The sequence below is a fragment of the Leucopleurus acutus genome (genome assembly GCF_964270905.1).
Source record: "Leucopleurus acutus genome assembly, chromosome: 7".
In the NCBI taxonomy this organism is placed as follows: Eukaryota; Metazoa; Chordata; class Mammalia; order Artiodactyla; family Delphinidae; genus Leucopleurus; species Leucopleurus acutus.
The window spans coordinates 42,138,816-42,153,912 of NC_139150.1; the positions used below are offsets into that span (position 1 = coordinate 42,138,816).

The 15,097-nt window shown below is 43.3% G+C and overlaps 1 protein-coding gene across 1 annotated transcript in view; it reads left to right on the top strand.

Annotated features, from left to right (window-relative positions):
- The first annotated feature begins 350 nt into the window (after positions 1–350).
- Positions 351–15,097, top strand: part of GNAQ (G protein subunit alpha q) — a 294,806-nt gene continuing 280,059 nt past the window's right edge. The window contains exon 1 of the mRNA XM_082843253.1: positions 351–1,103. Coding sequence (XP_082699379.1) covers positions 968–1,103 — 136 coding nt within the window. The 5' untranslated portion in view covers positions 351–967. The remainder of the gene's footprint in view (positions 1,104–15,097) is intronic.

The window sequence follows — 15,097 nt, forward strand, 5'->3', positions numbered from 1 at the left end:
CCGCCCCCCGCCGGGGGTGGCCGTGACCGCTGAGCCGGTGGGCCAGACCTAGGGCGCGGGAGCGGGAGCTGCGCTAGCGAGGGGAGAGCCGCACTTGGAGGCGCGCCGCGGCGGCTGCGAGCCCAGGAAAACCTTTCAGGAGGGGCCGGCGGCTCCGCCTCCCGCTCCCCTCCTCCCACGCCCATCCCCTCCCTCCTCCTCCTCCTCCTCCTGCCGCCGCCGCCGCCGCCTCCCTCCCGGATCTGTGCTCCAGTTCAGAGAAAGAAGAAAATGTGTGTGTGTGGCGAGGGGGAGGGCGAGCACTGAGCAGCCGCTCCGCGGCAGGCAATCCGGGCCGGGGGTGGGCGTCTGGCGGAGGCGGAGGCGGAGGCGAAGGAGCGCGCGGCGGCCGGGCGGGCGGGCCGGCGAGTCGGGTTTGCGCGCGAGCCGGGCGGTGGGCGCGGGCAGGGCCGAGGGCGCCCGGGAGCCGTTGTCAGGCGGCGGCGAGGAGCGAGCGCGCCGGGCGCAGGGAGCCGTCGGCGGTCGCTCGCTGCGGGGACGCCCCGGTGGATGTGCTGTCGCCGCCGGGCGCACGGCTTAGGGGAGCCGCGGCGGCGGCGGCGGCGGCGCGGGGGGCGAGGCGGGCCGCCCGTTCCCGGGGAAGGAGGCGCGGGCGTCTGAGCGAGGCCGGGCGCGGCGGCCTTCCCCAGTGCGCCCCCCGAGCCAGCGCCCGCGGCCGCCTCCCGCGTCCGCCTCGCTCCTCCCGGCGGCTCGAGCCGCCAGCTCCCGCCGCACCCCCGGCCCACCTAGTGGCCCCTGCCCTGGCCGCGGCCCCCGCGGCGGTTCCCCGAGCTCATCCCGGACGCGCGCCCGGGCGGCGGGGGCTCGGCGGCCACCGCTGCCTCGGGGGAGCGAGGGCGGGAGGGTGTGTGTGCGCGCGTGTGAGCAGGGGGTGCCGGCGGGGCTGCAGCGGAGGCACTTTGGAAGAATGACTCTGGAGTCCATCATGGCGTGCTGCCTGAGCGAGGAGGCTAAGGAAGCCCGGCGGATCAACGACGAGATTGAGCGGCAGCTCCGCAGGGACAAGCGGGACGCCCGCCGGGAGCTCAAGCTGCTGCTGCTCGGTGAGTACAGCCGGAGCCGGCCGCCGCGGGCCCTCCCGCCGGACCTGCGCCCCCTACCCACCACCCTCAGCCCCCCGGGACCGTGGCCCCGGCCCCCGGCCGCCCGCGGCTCGCCCCTGCCCTCCCCGGGCGCGTCCCCGGCCCCTACCCGCACCCTCTTGGGCGCGCGCGCGCGCGTACACAGAGACGCGCGCGCGCGCAGAGGGGTCGGGGTTGCTCTGCTCAGGGCCTCGGCTTGTGCCTTTCGGTATCCCTAAGGGCTGTGCACTCGGGGGTGCGCATTTGTCTGCGGTGCTTCTGCAATTTGCTCAATGACACATTGCTTCGGGGAGAGGCGCGGGGGTGGGAAGGTGGGCAGGGGGGTTGAACTTCCAGTGTCGTGGCCGCGGCGCCCCGTGGGGTGGTGGAGTGGGAAGCTGTGCGTATGTGTGGCCCGAGGGTGGCGAGCGGAGCCACGTTGGGGGATGGCGTCCGGTGGGGTGGCCTGTGTGCATCCATTATCAGTGCTTTCCGGGGTCGGGAGCGAATGGTAGAACGGTGGGCTGACTCGCGACTGGGTTCTCCGAGGAGCGATGAGGAGGGAGCCGAGTGGTTGGCTCTCCGAAGAAAGCGGGCTTGTGTATTCGCGGGGCGGGGAGGCAAGCCCAAATGTGTCACACGAGTGCTGTTCTCTAACCACCAGACCACCAAAAGGAGGGACCCAGAAGAGTTTCTTAATGGTGACAGGCGTGTTTCTCCACCATTCCTTCCAGATAAAGATGAGGGATATGGGAGGGTTGTGCTGTATGGTTGTTGACAGCGATGGGTATCTTTTGTTTAATGAGGCAACCCAGATGTAGGCCTGAATTCACAATAATTACCAGTACAGCCTCAATTATTCTCATGGAAGCAAATAGAAACCTTTTGTTTAAAGCGGACAGCATTTTAATATCTTTGGAATCTGGGCTAGAAGGAAAACGGGAAGTGAACAGCAAAAATTTCCCTTTAATCTCTACAAAATAACCCAACATTCTGTCTTAACATTAAGTTAGCAAGAAAATGCCATTTCTGAACTAGGAATTTTATTGATTATTATCTCTGAGAGAATGTTCAGAATCAACGTTCAGGCCAGCGCGACATAACTCTGAGCTATTGTGGTAGGAAGAACAAACGGCTTTGCAGTAACAGGCCTGAAAAATGTCTGCACTCGTGTTCTGGATATTTGCGTGTATGATGAATAGACTTCTCAGACATTTCTGGAAGAAAATATTGTCAATTCTGATTTGAGAAGCATGCATTTTCTTTCTTATCTTGAACTTTCCATCTCCTGGTTCGAGGAACCAATTGCCTTTGGGACTGAACTGCTTATGTACTGGGTCATTTACAAGAAGGAACAAAATACAGTGATTACAAATAGTTACAAATGGTTAACTCACATGCCCTGCTTAATGTCTTCATTTTGAAACCAGATTAGGTAAATGTGCACATGTTTATAAAGAACAGAAGGCAAACCCTGGATAAGAGGGGTGGACTTCAGGGAATGAAGCCAGGGAAGGGGAAAACTGCAATTGGAAAAGGAAGATCTTTTTATTTTTTATTCTCATTTTGAGCTACTTCTAATGGCTGAAAAGGTGTAGTTGAATGCTTTCTGAATTCTCAAGATTGAGAAGAAAATAGAGGGGGCAAGAGAAATGTATGGAGTTTAATGCATGATTAAGGGGAAAAGCGTGTGTTTTAGAGAGACTTAAGGATTTTTTTTGTTTTCTTTTGCCCTGTGTACAGTCTTTATTTGTTTCTGTTTAGCTGTGAATAGGGCATTTGAGGTCTCTCAGGCCAACCCCATTGCCTGAAATGTGGCAGCTCTGGGTTCCTAGCAGCAGTGAGTTAGAGCTCAGGGGATTTGTCTGTCTGAGGGCCTAGGTTTGAATGTCTAGGAGGAGGACTTTGGGAGAAATGCCCGTAGATGGACACTTAATTACAGACTGGACTTAAGTAACATATTGTGCTTTTTTAAACAAACCAACAAACATATTTTGCTTTAAAAAATGAACTGGGAGATAATTTTATGAGGAAAAAAATTAAAACAGTTTACTGCTAAAATGGTGGTGTGGAGAACTTTTTTTCTCCCCTTCTTATTAGATTTTCGAGTAGGATTAAATACAGCCCCACCCCAGCCCCCAAGTATGGCCTATTAGAAGTGGTAGAAAAATATGACATCAGTTTAACATCTACATTTATTAGCATTTTAAAACTATACAACTTTTTGTTAGAAACTCAATCCCTAGACATCATGTAAGATTTGCTACAGCTTCATGTTCTAGGTATGTTGCTTTTGTAACATAACTATTGCAGTACCTACACGATTTATATAGTCAGTGCCATATACTAAGTGTAGATTTGTGTGTGTGCTTGTAATTTTTGAGTCCCGGAGAGAAGTGATGGTTGATTTGAACCAGGGAAGGTATTGGGGAGGGTTTCCTTCTGAGCAATGCCTGATGATGTGCTGCTTTGATGCTGCTTTGCACTCAGTGTTCATTCATGTAAATGATGCCCATCAAAAGGTTTACCAGTATTTTTAACTACTTTATTTAAATTGAGGAATCACCCTTATATTTAAATGCAATTCAGTGTAAAATTATTTTCAAAGTAAATTGTAGTTCAACGTGTGACACCATTTTAATGGATTTATTTGGCAGGGGCCCCTTGCAAAATATAAAATTAATTAGTTAATTTTATACTACGGAGAAATTAGAAAGAGAAAATAGTGGTTACCTGCCTAGATGAAAGTATGGCAGTAAAATTTGGGCTGCCTTGATACCTATCCAGCAATTATGCCGATATGTTCCAAATTCTACAGTACTTATACATTTTGATATTTATTGTTTTTAAAAAACGAACCCAGAAACCTACTACCATAAAATAGCATATTAAATTCTGAATTCTTGTTTTCTTTATTCATTTTCTAAATTCATTTATATAGTGTTTATTTTCTTAGACACCTCAAAGAAAACTGTTTGTTTTCTACATAGATATGCAAAGAGAATATTTTAAGTTTTTATATACTTCCTAGATGTAATGCACATTGTTTCCTTTAATTAATACTTACGAATATTAACTAATTATTTGGTGGTACATAGGTCACACTATTTAATATAATGTGTCTTTAAGTCTGTATAAAACAAGTGGCCTTGAATGCCTGCTTCCGGTCAAGGATATTCATGTTGAAATTTTCAGTTCCTTGAAGACACATTTTTTCCCCCCATTAACCTGTTCTTACTTTACATGTTTTAGAAATCTTTACTCTTCAGATCTTAGTCATCTGATAGAAAAATTTAGCAAACCTTTTTTTATTGATTGGATTCCACCTATTGAAGAGGCAAAGTTTAGGCCCGTTTTAGATGAAAGAATATATGTTCTTCCTCTTCTAACTGAATTACATATGTGATTGGAGATTTTCTTTCTATTCTAGACTGGAAGCTTAGGAGAGTAGGGACTGAGGACTGATTCTATATTGTTCACTATTAAATCCCAGCTTCTGGCACAATCTCTAATTCATAGAATGGTCTCAATAAGTATTTGTTGAGTAAGTAAACTTATTTGTAACCCTCCTAATAGAAATTGGGACCATAAAACAATGAAGACATTATAGAGACATGGGGAAATGTAATGTTTTTATTCTGTGGCAGAGAAAATCATGATCTTTTAAAAAAATTGTATGTAACTCTTTGAGCCAATTAAATACAAATGCATTCCAGGATAGGAAGCGTTAATGTAAGATGTTACATCACATATTGAACCATGTATTACAGTTCTGCGCTGGGTGCATTTGGGAATGATAACAGTCACACTTAAAATATGAAAGTTTACAGGAAAAAAAAAAAGAAACCATACCATGTCTTGATTATTTTTTTTGTATAGAAGCTAGTTTAACCTTCTCATCTTTTTTGCATATACTTTTCCCCATGATACACTCAACAGAGTGAATTTTTAAATTCTCTAGAGTACAGGTGGTGAGTGAACAGATTTTTACAATTTACCTATATATAGTTACATGAGGAGAACCGCAACGATTAAATTTTAAGAATTGCAGAAAGAACGTTTTTAATTTGAGCGATGTACATTTGTACTGAAAACTGAACAGTTACAGAGCAGAAGACACCTGGAAGGCTGGAAGTGCTCTGACAGTTAGACTGTGTGGAGAGCTCATGCATGCAGGTCTCGGTAAAAGCACCCACCCCATTACCCCTCTGTAGAGTTGCTAGGGGAAGGATGAGGATGTTGATGCCCGAATTAACCTAGAGGTTAGTGGCTCTCTAGGATGGCTCCTCAGAGCCGCAGAAGGAAAGCTTCCTTCTGAGCAGCCCTAATAACAGAAGCTCCCTGGAAATACCATAATACAGTGTTTATGAGGCTGCTTTAAGACCAGCTGGTTTTCTTTCTGCTACTTTTTTAGCTTTGCAAGTGTTGAATATGTTTCTAAATGTCAGGATTTGTTTGGATGTGTTTCCTTTTTTTCTTCATTTTATTTTTTTGGAAACAAAGTACTTATAGTTTGTATCTGAAGAGTGAAGTGGCAGCATCCCTCATAAAAACCAAAACTGTAGCTCTGACTATATAACAAGGCGTTCAGAGTAAGATTTTTGCATTGAACCACGTAGATTCATTGTCTAGATCTGCCATATAACTGTCAATCTCGTACTTGTACTTACGTATTGTTTCTTCTTACGGGAATTTTGGGCACAAATTAAAACCCTACTGAACAGTGAAGTGATCCCGTATGTATCTGTTCACATATTTTTAGGTAGGCTTAGGAAGGAGAACCAGAAGAATAATTTAGTGGCCATTTTGTTTATTACAGATAAATTTTATAGCCTCTTTTTCATTAAAAAAGTCAAACAACCTAGCTGTACCTTATAAGAGATGGCTTATGTTCAATTTTCAGAGATGCCTATTAAATATAGTTATGATTTTTATTACAGATGAATTTTTAAGGACCTGAAACAGCTTCTGCAGTTGTGAGGCTGCGTGCTCTGCTAAACTTAGCAGAAAAGAACACATTTTTCTTCATGATCCAGGCAAACTTACACTTGAAAAGAAATGAACGAGATTTGCCAAGGATGATTTTGATTCCAGCATTCATATTAGTTTTTCTTTTAGGTTATTAGTTCTTTTGGTATTAATGGAACTGTGGATTGGGTGTTGTAGAGGAAAAATAGGGACCTCAAAGGGTACATCTTGCAAGAGAGAGAAGCCATTTTAAGGAGGTTAGGATTGCTTTCTCACTGAGAAGGTGGAAAGAATGTGTTTTCTCCAGCCTCTCTCTTTTGGGTTGAGGGAAATACAAGTATTTGTAGCAGCAAATTTAAAGTCTAATTTTCTGGTTGAAGGGGAGGGTAGTGACATTTTTTTTCAAAGGGAAACTTTTAAGCAATGTTAAGATCTCTGCAGAATTAATCCTAGGGAAGTGTGAAATAGCAGTAGAAGGTAAAATGTGTGATTGTTGGTAATTAAATCTGTGGCAATAACTGACTACAGTAAACAGTGAATGTTTTCTCTTGTTCTGCCGAATGGAGTAACATTAAAGAAAGAGCTATTCTCAGACCCAAACTCTATTTTGTGTGAACAGCTAACTGTTACTAATAAAATTATAGGAAGTTGTTCAACAATCACCTATGATTTGTTACCTTACTGATATGTAAAAAACCTGTCTGATTTCTCATCTAACATGTAGTAAAAAGGAAAAAAAGGACCTAAACATGCTGTCGCAGATGAGTTCATAAATCCTAGGTGGTCATGAATCTGGACTTTATTACAAACAAAATAAACATCCATATTGCAGTGTTGAGAACCAAAGACTGAATTTGCTAAGTAGCTTCTGGGGTTGACCTTTATACCTAGCCATAATTTCTGAAATCAGTGCAGAATATTTTGTTAAGAGCCTCATGTTTCAATTTTAAGAACAAAATTAGTATTATTTAAAAATAAAGTTATCAAGATATTTCAAATTCATTTATTCAGCAACACTTGCCAGTTTTTGGAAAATAAATATTTCCTCTAAATTTTTTACCAGACATACCATAAGAAAGAACAGTTGTATATAGAATGCTGATCAAATGAACAAATATTAAGCACCTACTCTGTGTAAAATAATGTACGTGAGACACTCCCTGTTTCTTATTTGCCAGCAGGAAAGACTACAAGCACTTTTCACAGTTCTGGTGGTTTTACAGTTGATGCCCTCAGCCTGACATGTCCTTCTGAGTATTATCCTTCCTGGTTTTGGCTTTTCTATTGGCTCTTAATACAAAGAAAAAGACAAAATAATCTGAAGGCCATTCTAGACGCTTTCCGGGGATTACACAACTGGGGAGAGCAGACGGTCTTGAGAACTTGAACTCCTGAGTGATATATATTATTTCCTTGGAGCAAGCATATCGTTTTTTGCCTTTAACTATGAGAAACTGTTAATGACCACTTGCCCTGTGTTTCTAACTAAAGTGGAAGCTCCATGAGGGCAAAGATAGTGGCCGTTGTTTCTTTGTAGCTCAGCGAAGCACCTTGTCTTGCTCAGTTTACAATCATTCTGTTGTAACTGGGGACTCAGTAAGTGGGGACTTGTGGGTGTAGGAGGCATCGCGGGGGCAGGGTGGGCAGCTGGGTTCCCAGAAGAAAGAGCAGTTGAAGGGAGTGAATTTAAATGTCTTGCTTTCTTCTAATGGGTATCATTGATTTGTTCTCCATTTACCACGCCTCTTTGTCATTTTGTGGGCCACTTGGGGCACAGTTAAAGAAATTCTCTTTTAAAGGCGAGGTCGTCTTTGTCTCCATGCCTGCTTCTCATTCATTGTCTCAGGAGAATGATTCAGTTGAACGTTCTCATAATTGTTTCGGGTTAAAAAGCCAATAGCAGTTTATCCAGCAGTTTGAATGGAAAACTGTTACACAAGTCCTTTGAAATTTGAAAATTCTACACACCTTTATTACAGGATTAATCTTAGATTGTGAGCAGTTTGACTGCTTTGGAAGCAAATAGCTGTTTCAGGGAAGTGTGTGATGGATTGTGGTGCAGTCGGGAACCGGAATGTTAGTAATGCCACGGTATTTCTGCAGTTTCACAGAAGGGAGCAATAATTGATCCACAAATTAAAGAAAAACAGCTAAAGTGAGACTTTTTGGCTCTATTACAGGAAGTGAATAGTGATGTTTAGAAACATGTTCGTATTTCTGAGAGATGGCCTCATGTTTTTTCCCTTTGGAGAACTGAAATCATGAATTAATTGCCTCTTTCCAGAATTTGCCCCTCCCCCCTTTCTTAGTCACCATCACTTAGTAAAAAAATCGAAGTAGAATTTTTCTTTTGCTTCTTTTTTTACATTTTAAAAACTTTTTTCATCTTTTTCAGTTTTAGTGTTTGTTTTTTACATTTCCATTTGGGGAAGAGTCTGTGGGGTGACGGGTGGCGTTTTCCACCTATTTCCTGGTGACTGCAGCTGACCAGTGGTTTCTAGAGAGAAACGCTCCAGTGTCTCATCCACCCGTTGTTCAGTCTTCCAGCTTTTTGCTGCAGGCCCCCCACCCCGCAAAAAAAGACCCTTCTGTGGAATCCTACCCACCCGTTTATTCTCTCTCACAGCTTCCTTAACCAAATGCTAGGAGGGGTTCCTTAGATTCTCTGGTGTGTGCATTTCTTTAAGATTTAGGGAACTTCCAGGTTGGTTCTTCTTTCAAACATCATGTGGTGGTGAGCTGGTGAGAGGGGAAGTTGGGTGCTTGAATGCATTAAAAGAAAGACACTTGAGAATGTGCTTTGAGGAGGTGATTAACTTTCTATAGTAACACCCTGGTCTGCAAAACAGAATACATTGTAATCAAACAGAATGTAAAATTCTCCTTTTCCAGAGGATGGGGACTTGAGATTGGTGCATGGTTACCAGCAGAAAGCTAGCGATCCTGTGCTGGGTAATCTATCACAGGGCACTGGGTTTCAAAATAGGATGCAGTGCGTGTACTAGAAAGGGAGAAGGTGCTGTGGGCCTGTGTTGGGCAATAGCGCATCTTCCTCATTTGATTATTTGAACATCCTCACCCCACTTAACTTGAGAGCTTTAAAGCATCTCTTTCTAATTGTGTTTCTATCCCAGATAGTCAGGGAGGGTGGCATTAGCAGCAGCCTTTGCTTGCTTTATGCCCAGTCAGTCTGAGAGGGTTCTTTGGTTAGTTTATTTTTTAAGGTAAAGACACAATGATACGTTCTTGCCACGAGAATTGATATTTTAGGAACTGCACCTTTCAGAACTCCTTCATTATATTACAGGTTCTTTCCGCAGATGGCAAATGCAATTTTCTTCTTGTCCTAAAGAGCTGACCCATTTCCTGTGACTTGTTCTAATAATACAGGATGACTTTAATTCTTGTTCCTGGTTTGCCCTTAAAAGAATGGCAGGGTACTTGTTAAGAGTTTAAGTCTCTTTTCTCTCTAACTCTTGTGATGTATTTTTGGAAATCAGTAGATCATGCAAAAACAACGGCACACTGGCTGTGTGAGAGTTTGAGCAGGCTGGGACATACTCCTGTGGCTCTGCATGTTGGTGTAGCTGTGAGTATCTTTTCTAAAGCCTGTAAGGGAAAGGCAGTCGGGTACTCCTGCCCTGCCTCCTGCGACTAACCCACGGGTGTTTCGCTCCTTTGTTCCTTTACTATTTCTATAGAAACCCGTAGAATGAAGAGACTGGACCAAATCTAAAGGGCTGTCTGAACTTTGAAACTTCCTCTGCGACGTTGCCATCTCAGCCAGTTTCCAGCCGCTGTCAGCCCTGGACAAGGGGCCTGAGCCTCAGCCTCTCCAGGAGTGATGGGCTACGTTGGGGGGCTCGGCCAGGTCCGGTGGGCTCCTCCTGGCCGCCCTCGCTCTCCGCTCTTTCCCCCGCAGGCAGGCGGCTCAGAGAGCGCTGGGCGAGAGCCCTGAGGAGGGTGAGCAAGTGTGCCCAGAGCCGCCCCGCCTGCCGCCCGGCACGCGGCTGATAGTCTCACTGCCTTCGCGGGGGAATGGTATCAGAAGCCTCCTGTCATATCAGCGTGGGTCTCTTGCTTCCTGCGGGAAGGACGACATCCTAGGAGACACGGAGGTGGAGCCTGCGAGGCGCAGTGTTCCTCAGCGGCCCTGCGCAGGCCTGGGTGTGTGTTCTTAGTCTCCCTCAGGCAGCTGCCTTTGACTCACCCCTCCTCCTTCTTATTCTTCTTCATTGGGCCTTAAGCAGTGCTTTTCACTAGCCTGCAAGCTGCTCAAGCGCATTTCTGCCCTTTTCAGGGAGAGCAGGTTGGCCCTTTGAGCCTGGGCACGGCGAGTGCCTCACACACCTTGGTGGAGCACTTTGGGGGCTGCTTTGTATTTGGAGCCAGTCCGTCCCTTTTCCATGGCCTTCCAGGAAAGATTTGGAATTAACCCTTAGATGGACCACTTGTGTCCATTTCTTCTTCCATTACTATGCTCATTTTTTTTCCCTTGGGGCTTTAACTTTTTAAATTAATTAATTAATTTATCGGCTGCGTTGGGTCTTCGTTGCTGCGCGCGGGCTTTCTCTAGTTGCGGCGAGCGGGGGCTACTCTTTGTTGCGGTGCGTGGGCTTCTCGTTGCGGTGGCTTCTCTTGCTGCGGAGCACGGGCTCCAGGCACGTGGGCTCTGTCGTTGTGGCTCACGGGCTTAGTTGCTCCGCGACATGTGGGATCTTCCCGGACCAGGGATCGAACCCATGTCCCCTGCATTGGCAAGCGGATTCTTAACCACTGCGCCACCAGGGAAGTCCCAGGGTTTTAACTGAAACCAGAAGAACAGATTAAGGGTGGACACATTCATAATATGAAGTAAGGAGTTTTCATACTTGATTGTTCTAAAAAACATTTATAATATATACATATAAATTGATGTGACCTAGGAACGGCCCTTAGTTGTCATGACCATGGTTGGAGAAATTTTAAGAAAGCAGCTTCCTGTGTCCCTTGTCTGCATTCTGGAGAAAGGGCTCTATGACCACAGAAGGAACAGCTAGACTTTCATCCTGGCTCTGGAGGAACATTGTTACAGAGCCCAGTTCCACTGGAAGTGCCAGGCAGGCGTTTGGCGTTCCTTGACCCCTACTTTCCTTCTGGCCCATGGCCTTCTCATTATCTTATCAGCTCCAGGCTGGCTTACCTTGATTTCAGAGTTGGAGTTGGACAGGTGCAGGGGAAAAGGAGAACAGTTGCAGGCGACAGAGGGTGATGGGGGATCTTGAGGGGCTTGGCAGGGCACAGCGTGTTCCTCCTTGTAGGGGTGGTGCACCGTGTGTTCCCTAAGCTCTGGAGGGAAGGAAGGAGAGCAGAGGAGAGGTGCCCTGTGCTGTGCGTTGACTTGGCCGCATTGATCAGGAAGAGCCCAGCCAATGCAGCTTCCTCTTGGCAGCTCCACTGCCCAACCCGGTTCTTCATCGTTGTCACATCTACCGTGCCCTTCCTCTCCCAGATGCTGGGTTGGGAGGTGAGCATGTGTAGAAGACTGGGTTTTATGGGAGGTGTTTTTGTTGCATGCACTCTCTGGGTCCTCCCAGAGGTGGTTAGATAGCCTAAAGCACAGAGCTCAAATCAAGCTGTGTCCTGAGGAAAACCATTCACACTTTAAAAAGAAAATTTACAACCATGCTCTTCCAAGTGTCCCCCCCCCAACCCTGTTAGCTGTTTAAGGTGATAGAAATGAATCTATTACTGTATTGAGAACTCTGCTAATCTGGTGATGGGTTATTAGGATGTCTCTTGCCCAGGAAATCTCCCTTTATGTGGCATGCTTCTCCTACAGTAGAGTGCCTTCTCAGTTGCCCGAGGCAGTGAGTAGATAAATGGTATCATGAGATATTCTTGCCAAGGGGATTCTTACTCAGGTGGAGCCATGTAATATAGAAGTTGTTTGTAATTTTTAGCTGAAAAATGCACCTGTGTGTTGGTTGTGTTCTCTTAGGAGCTGTTCACATTCTGGGCTATAACATTCCAGGTCCAGGGCGCAGATTATTCAAGGTCCCTAAAGCCTATTTACGACCAGCATTCAAATGGGCTTCATTTGTCCATGATAGAATTAAAAGGACTTCTTGATTCAAAATGTAGGCAAATATATTTTGAATACTTTGAATAATTTTGAATAATTTGAGAGCAGAGCTAATGAGTGCTGAAACAAAAGATACTTGAAATCAGCCTCTATTTTTATTACCAGTCACTTCCTGGTGTATTAGGAACTAATGAATTACCATAGTACTGGCTCCTCTTGGAGCCAAACTTGGACCAGACATGGATTCTAGAGATGGAAGGGCCTTGATGGGTTCAAGGACTAATGAATGGGATTTCCTCCGAACATCCTGGTATCTCCTGTTACGTGTTGGGTCACCATCTAAGATGTTATCTGAAGCATATTAGAAATGACTAAAAAATTTGGGGCAGATGTCAACTCTTGTAATGAGGAGTCCCGTAAGTTTCCCATCTTCTGGTTGGAGAAGATACCTGTATGTTGCTTGATCAGTTTAAGAAAAATAATTTGTATTTCCCCATCCATACAATTCTTGATAAAGGATTCCATTTTAATGGCGGAAATCATGACTTCATTAATATTTAGGGAAATCTTGACTCCCAGTATATTTTCATCAGAGTCACCAGATAGGTCCTTTGAGAAACACATTTTCTGTAGTCCTTTCCGCTCCAGACCATGCTTATTATGGGAAGAGGGATTCTTGTCTAGGGTTTTTCTAAATCCCTAGGGTCTGTCTGTGAGTTGCTACTCAAATTACAATGTATCCTTCCCAGAATTCATTAATGCATTGTGCATCCCTAGTACTGAATCACAAGGTCACACAATGATTTGTCTTGTTAAAAATATTCTTTCTTTGTATTATATATCTTCAAGCAGTATGCTACTGCCTGAACTTAGATTGTTTTTTATTCTCTTTTTGGAATCAAATAAAGAAGAACACTTGAGATATGTATCCTCTGATGGTATGGTTGCTTTCTAAAATAGTTTAAAAAGTGTAGTAATGAGACAAACTGTTGTACTGAATAGACAAAGTTTGAGTCAAGAAGTGTTTATCTTCTTCCACTTAAGAATTTCCTTACATTGTTAAGAAATACATTATATTGTTTTCATGGCCTTTGAAATGACAGCCCATGTTAATAATATTATTTTTTGTTTTATTTTTCAGTGATTTTGAAATTTTATGAATAATGCAGTTTTTTAGACAAAATATGAAAAAAAAAGTATCCATAAGTTTATCCAGGATGTACCGATCTAAGAAACGTGATTTTTTTGTTTATTCCTTTCTAGTCTGCTTTCTTTTTATGTTTCTTGCATGGATGTAATCATACTGTACAATTTAACATTATGTTGTAAGCATTTTCTATGTGGTTATATAAGCTTAATATTTGGAATTATATAATATTCTGTTAGAGGAGATATATTAATTTGCTTGCTTACTTTTTTTTTTTTGGCATTTAGCTTTCTCCCAGTGTTGCCATTTTCTTTTCTTTTTTTTTGAATTTTATTTTTTTATATAGCAGGTTCTAATTAGTTATCTATTTTATACATATTCGTGTATATATGTTCCATTTTCAGAATAATGCTGTGATGAAGTTCTTGGCATAGATAGCAATTTTTTTTAAAACACACACACTCACACACTTTTGTTAGATGAAATGTTACTTCTAAGTTAGAGGATATGAAAAATTTTATAGCTCTTGATTACACACAACTTAAACATATTCTGAAATGATTGTATACAGTTTGCAACATTGTATTATTATAAGATTATCAGTAAATTAGTAGGCAAAAAAGGTACATAATTAAAACATTTGCACTTATTTGATCACTAGTAAGAATGACCATTTTCCCATATGTTTGTTTCCAGTTGAATTTCTTATTTTGTAAGTTGTCTCTTCATTTCCTTTGCCTATTTGTGAGCTCTGAACACACAGATGAAATTAGCCTTTTTCATATTTACTTCAAATAACTTAACCCTCATCTGTTGTTTTTCTTTTTCTTTGTTTTGTATTATTTAATACAGAAGTTTTTAATTACTTTGAAGCCAAATCTGTTGATCTTTTGCTGTTTTTTTTAAAAATAAAAATCTTAATTTGGTTTCGATACTCCCTGAAAGTCAGATTTACTGTTCTTGTCATGGGTGAAACTAGATTGAATGTAATGTTTACACATCACTGTTGTGTGATTCTTTTTCTTTCAAAGTGAAAATAAAATGCATACACATATATAAATTCACACTATCCCAGATTATACAACATAAGCTGTTCTGTATGTAATTGGCTTTTCTCATCCAGTAATATGTAATGGATATCTTGCCATGTAATATAAATCCCTTGCATCACAGCTATGGCTTTTTAGTGTTGCAGTGTATTTTTTTGTCATTGTTCCAGTGTATTAGGAATCATACAGTGATGTGCTGCAGCTAGCTTGCACCTGCTCATAAAAGCCAGTTCTGTACATTTCTTCTCAACTCAGCATTCACTGAGTTCATTTTGGAAGCTTGAAATTAGCCATGATGGGAGTACTCATGCCGCAGAAATTGGCTGATATTACGAATACGAGCTCCCCCCACCCCCGCCCCTGCAGAACTAGTTGTTAAAGATTTGCCAGCACACTACCATTTATATATACCTGACCCTGTTGATATGTATCTCGTTTGAGTCCATTAAATTTCTTTAATCATCAGTGCTCTAGAAAATACTGTAGGGGATCGATCTTTGTACATTTATATATTCAGATAAGTTCCTCAGAGTTGGATCATCAGCCTTATTTAAAATTTTGATACACATCACCACCCTGACTTTCAGAAAGGTGGTATTGGTTTATTTCCCACCTCTAGCTTATGTAGTAACTGTTTTGGCACATTTTAGTATCATTAGAATTTTGGTAATGTGATGGGCTAAAAAAGAAAAACCTTGTGTTTATTTGCATTGTATTGAATTAATTTCTATTATAAAGTCTTCATTTT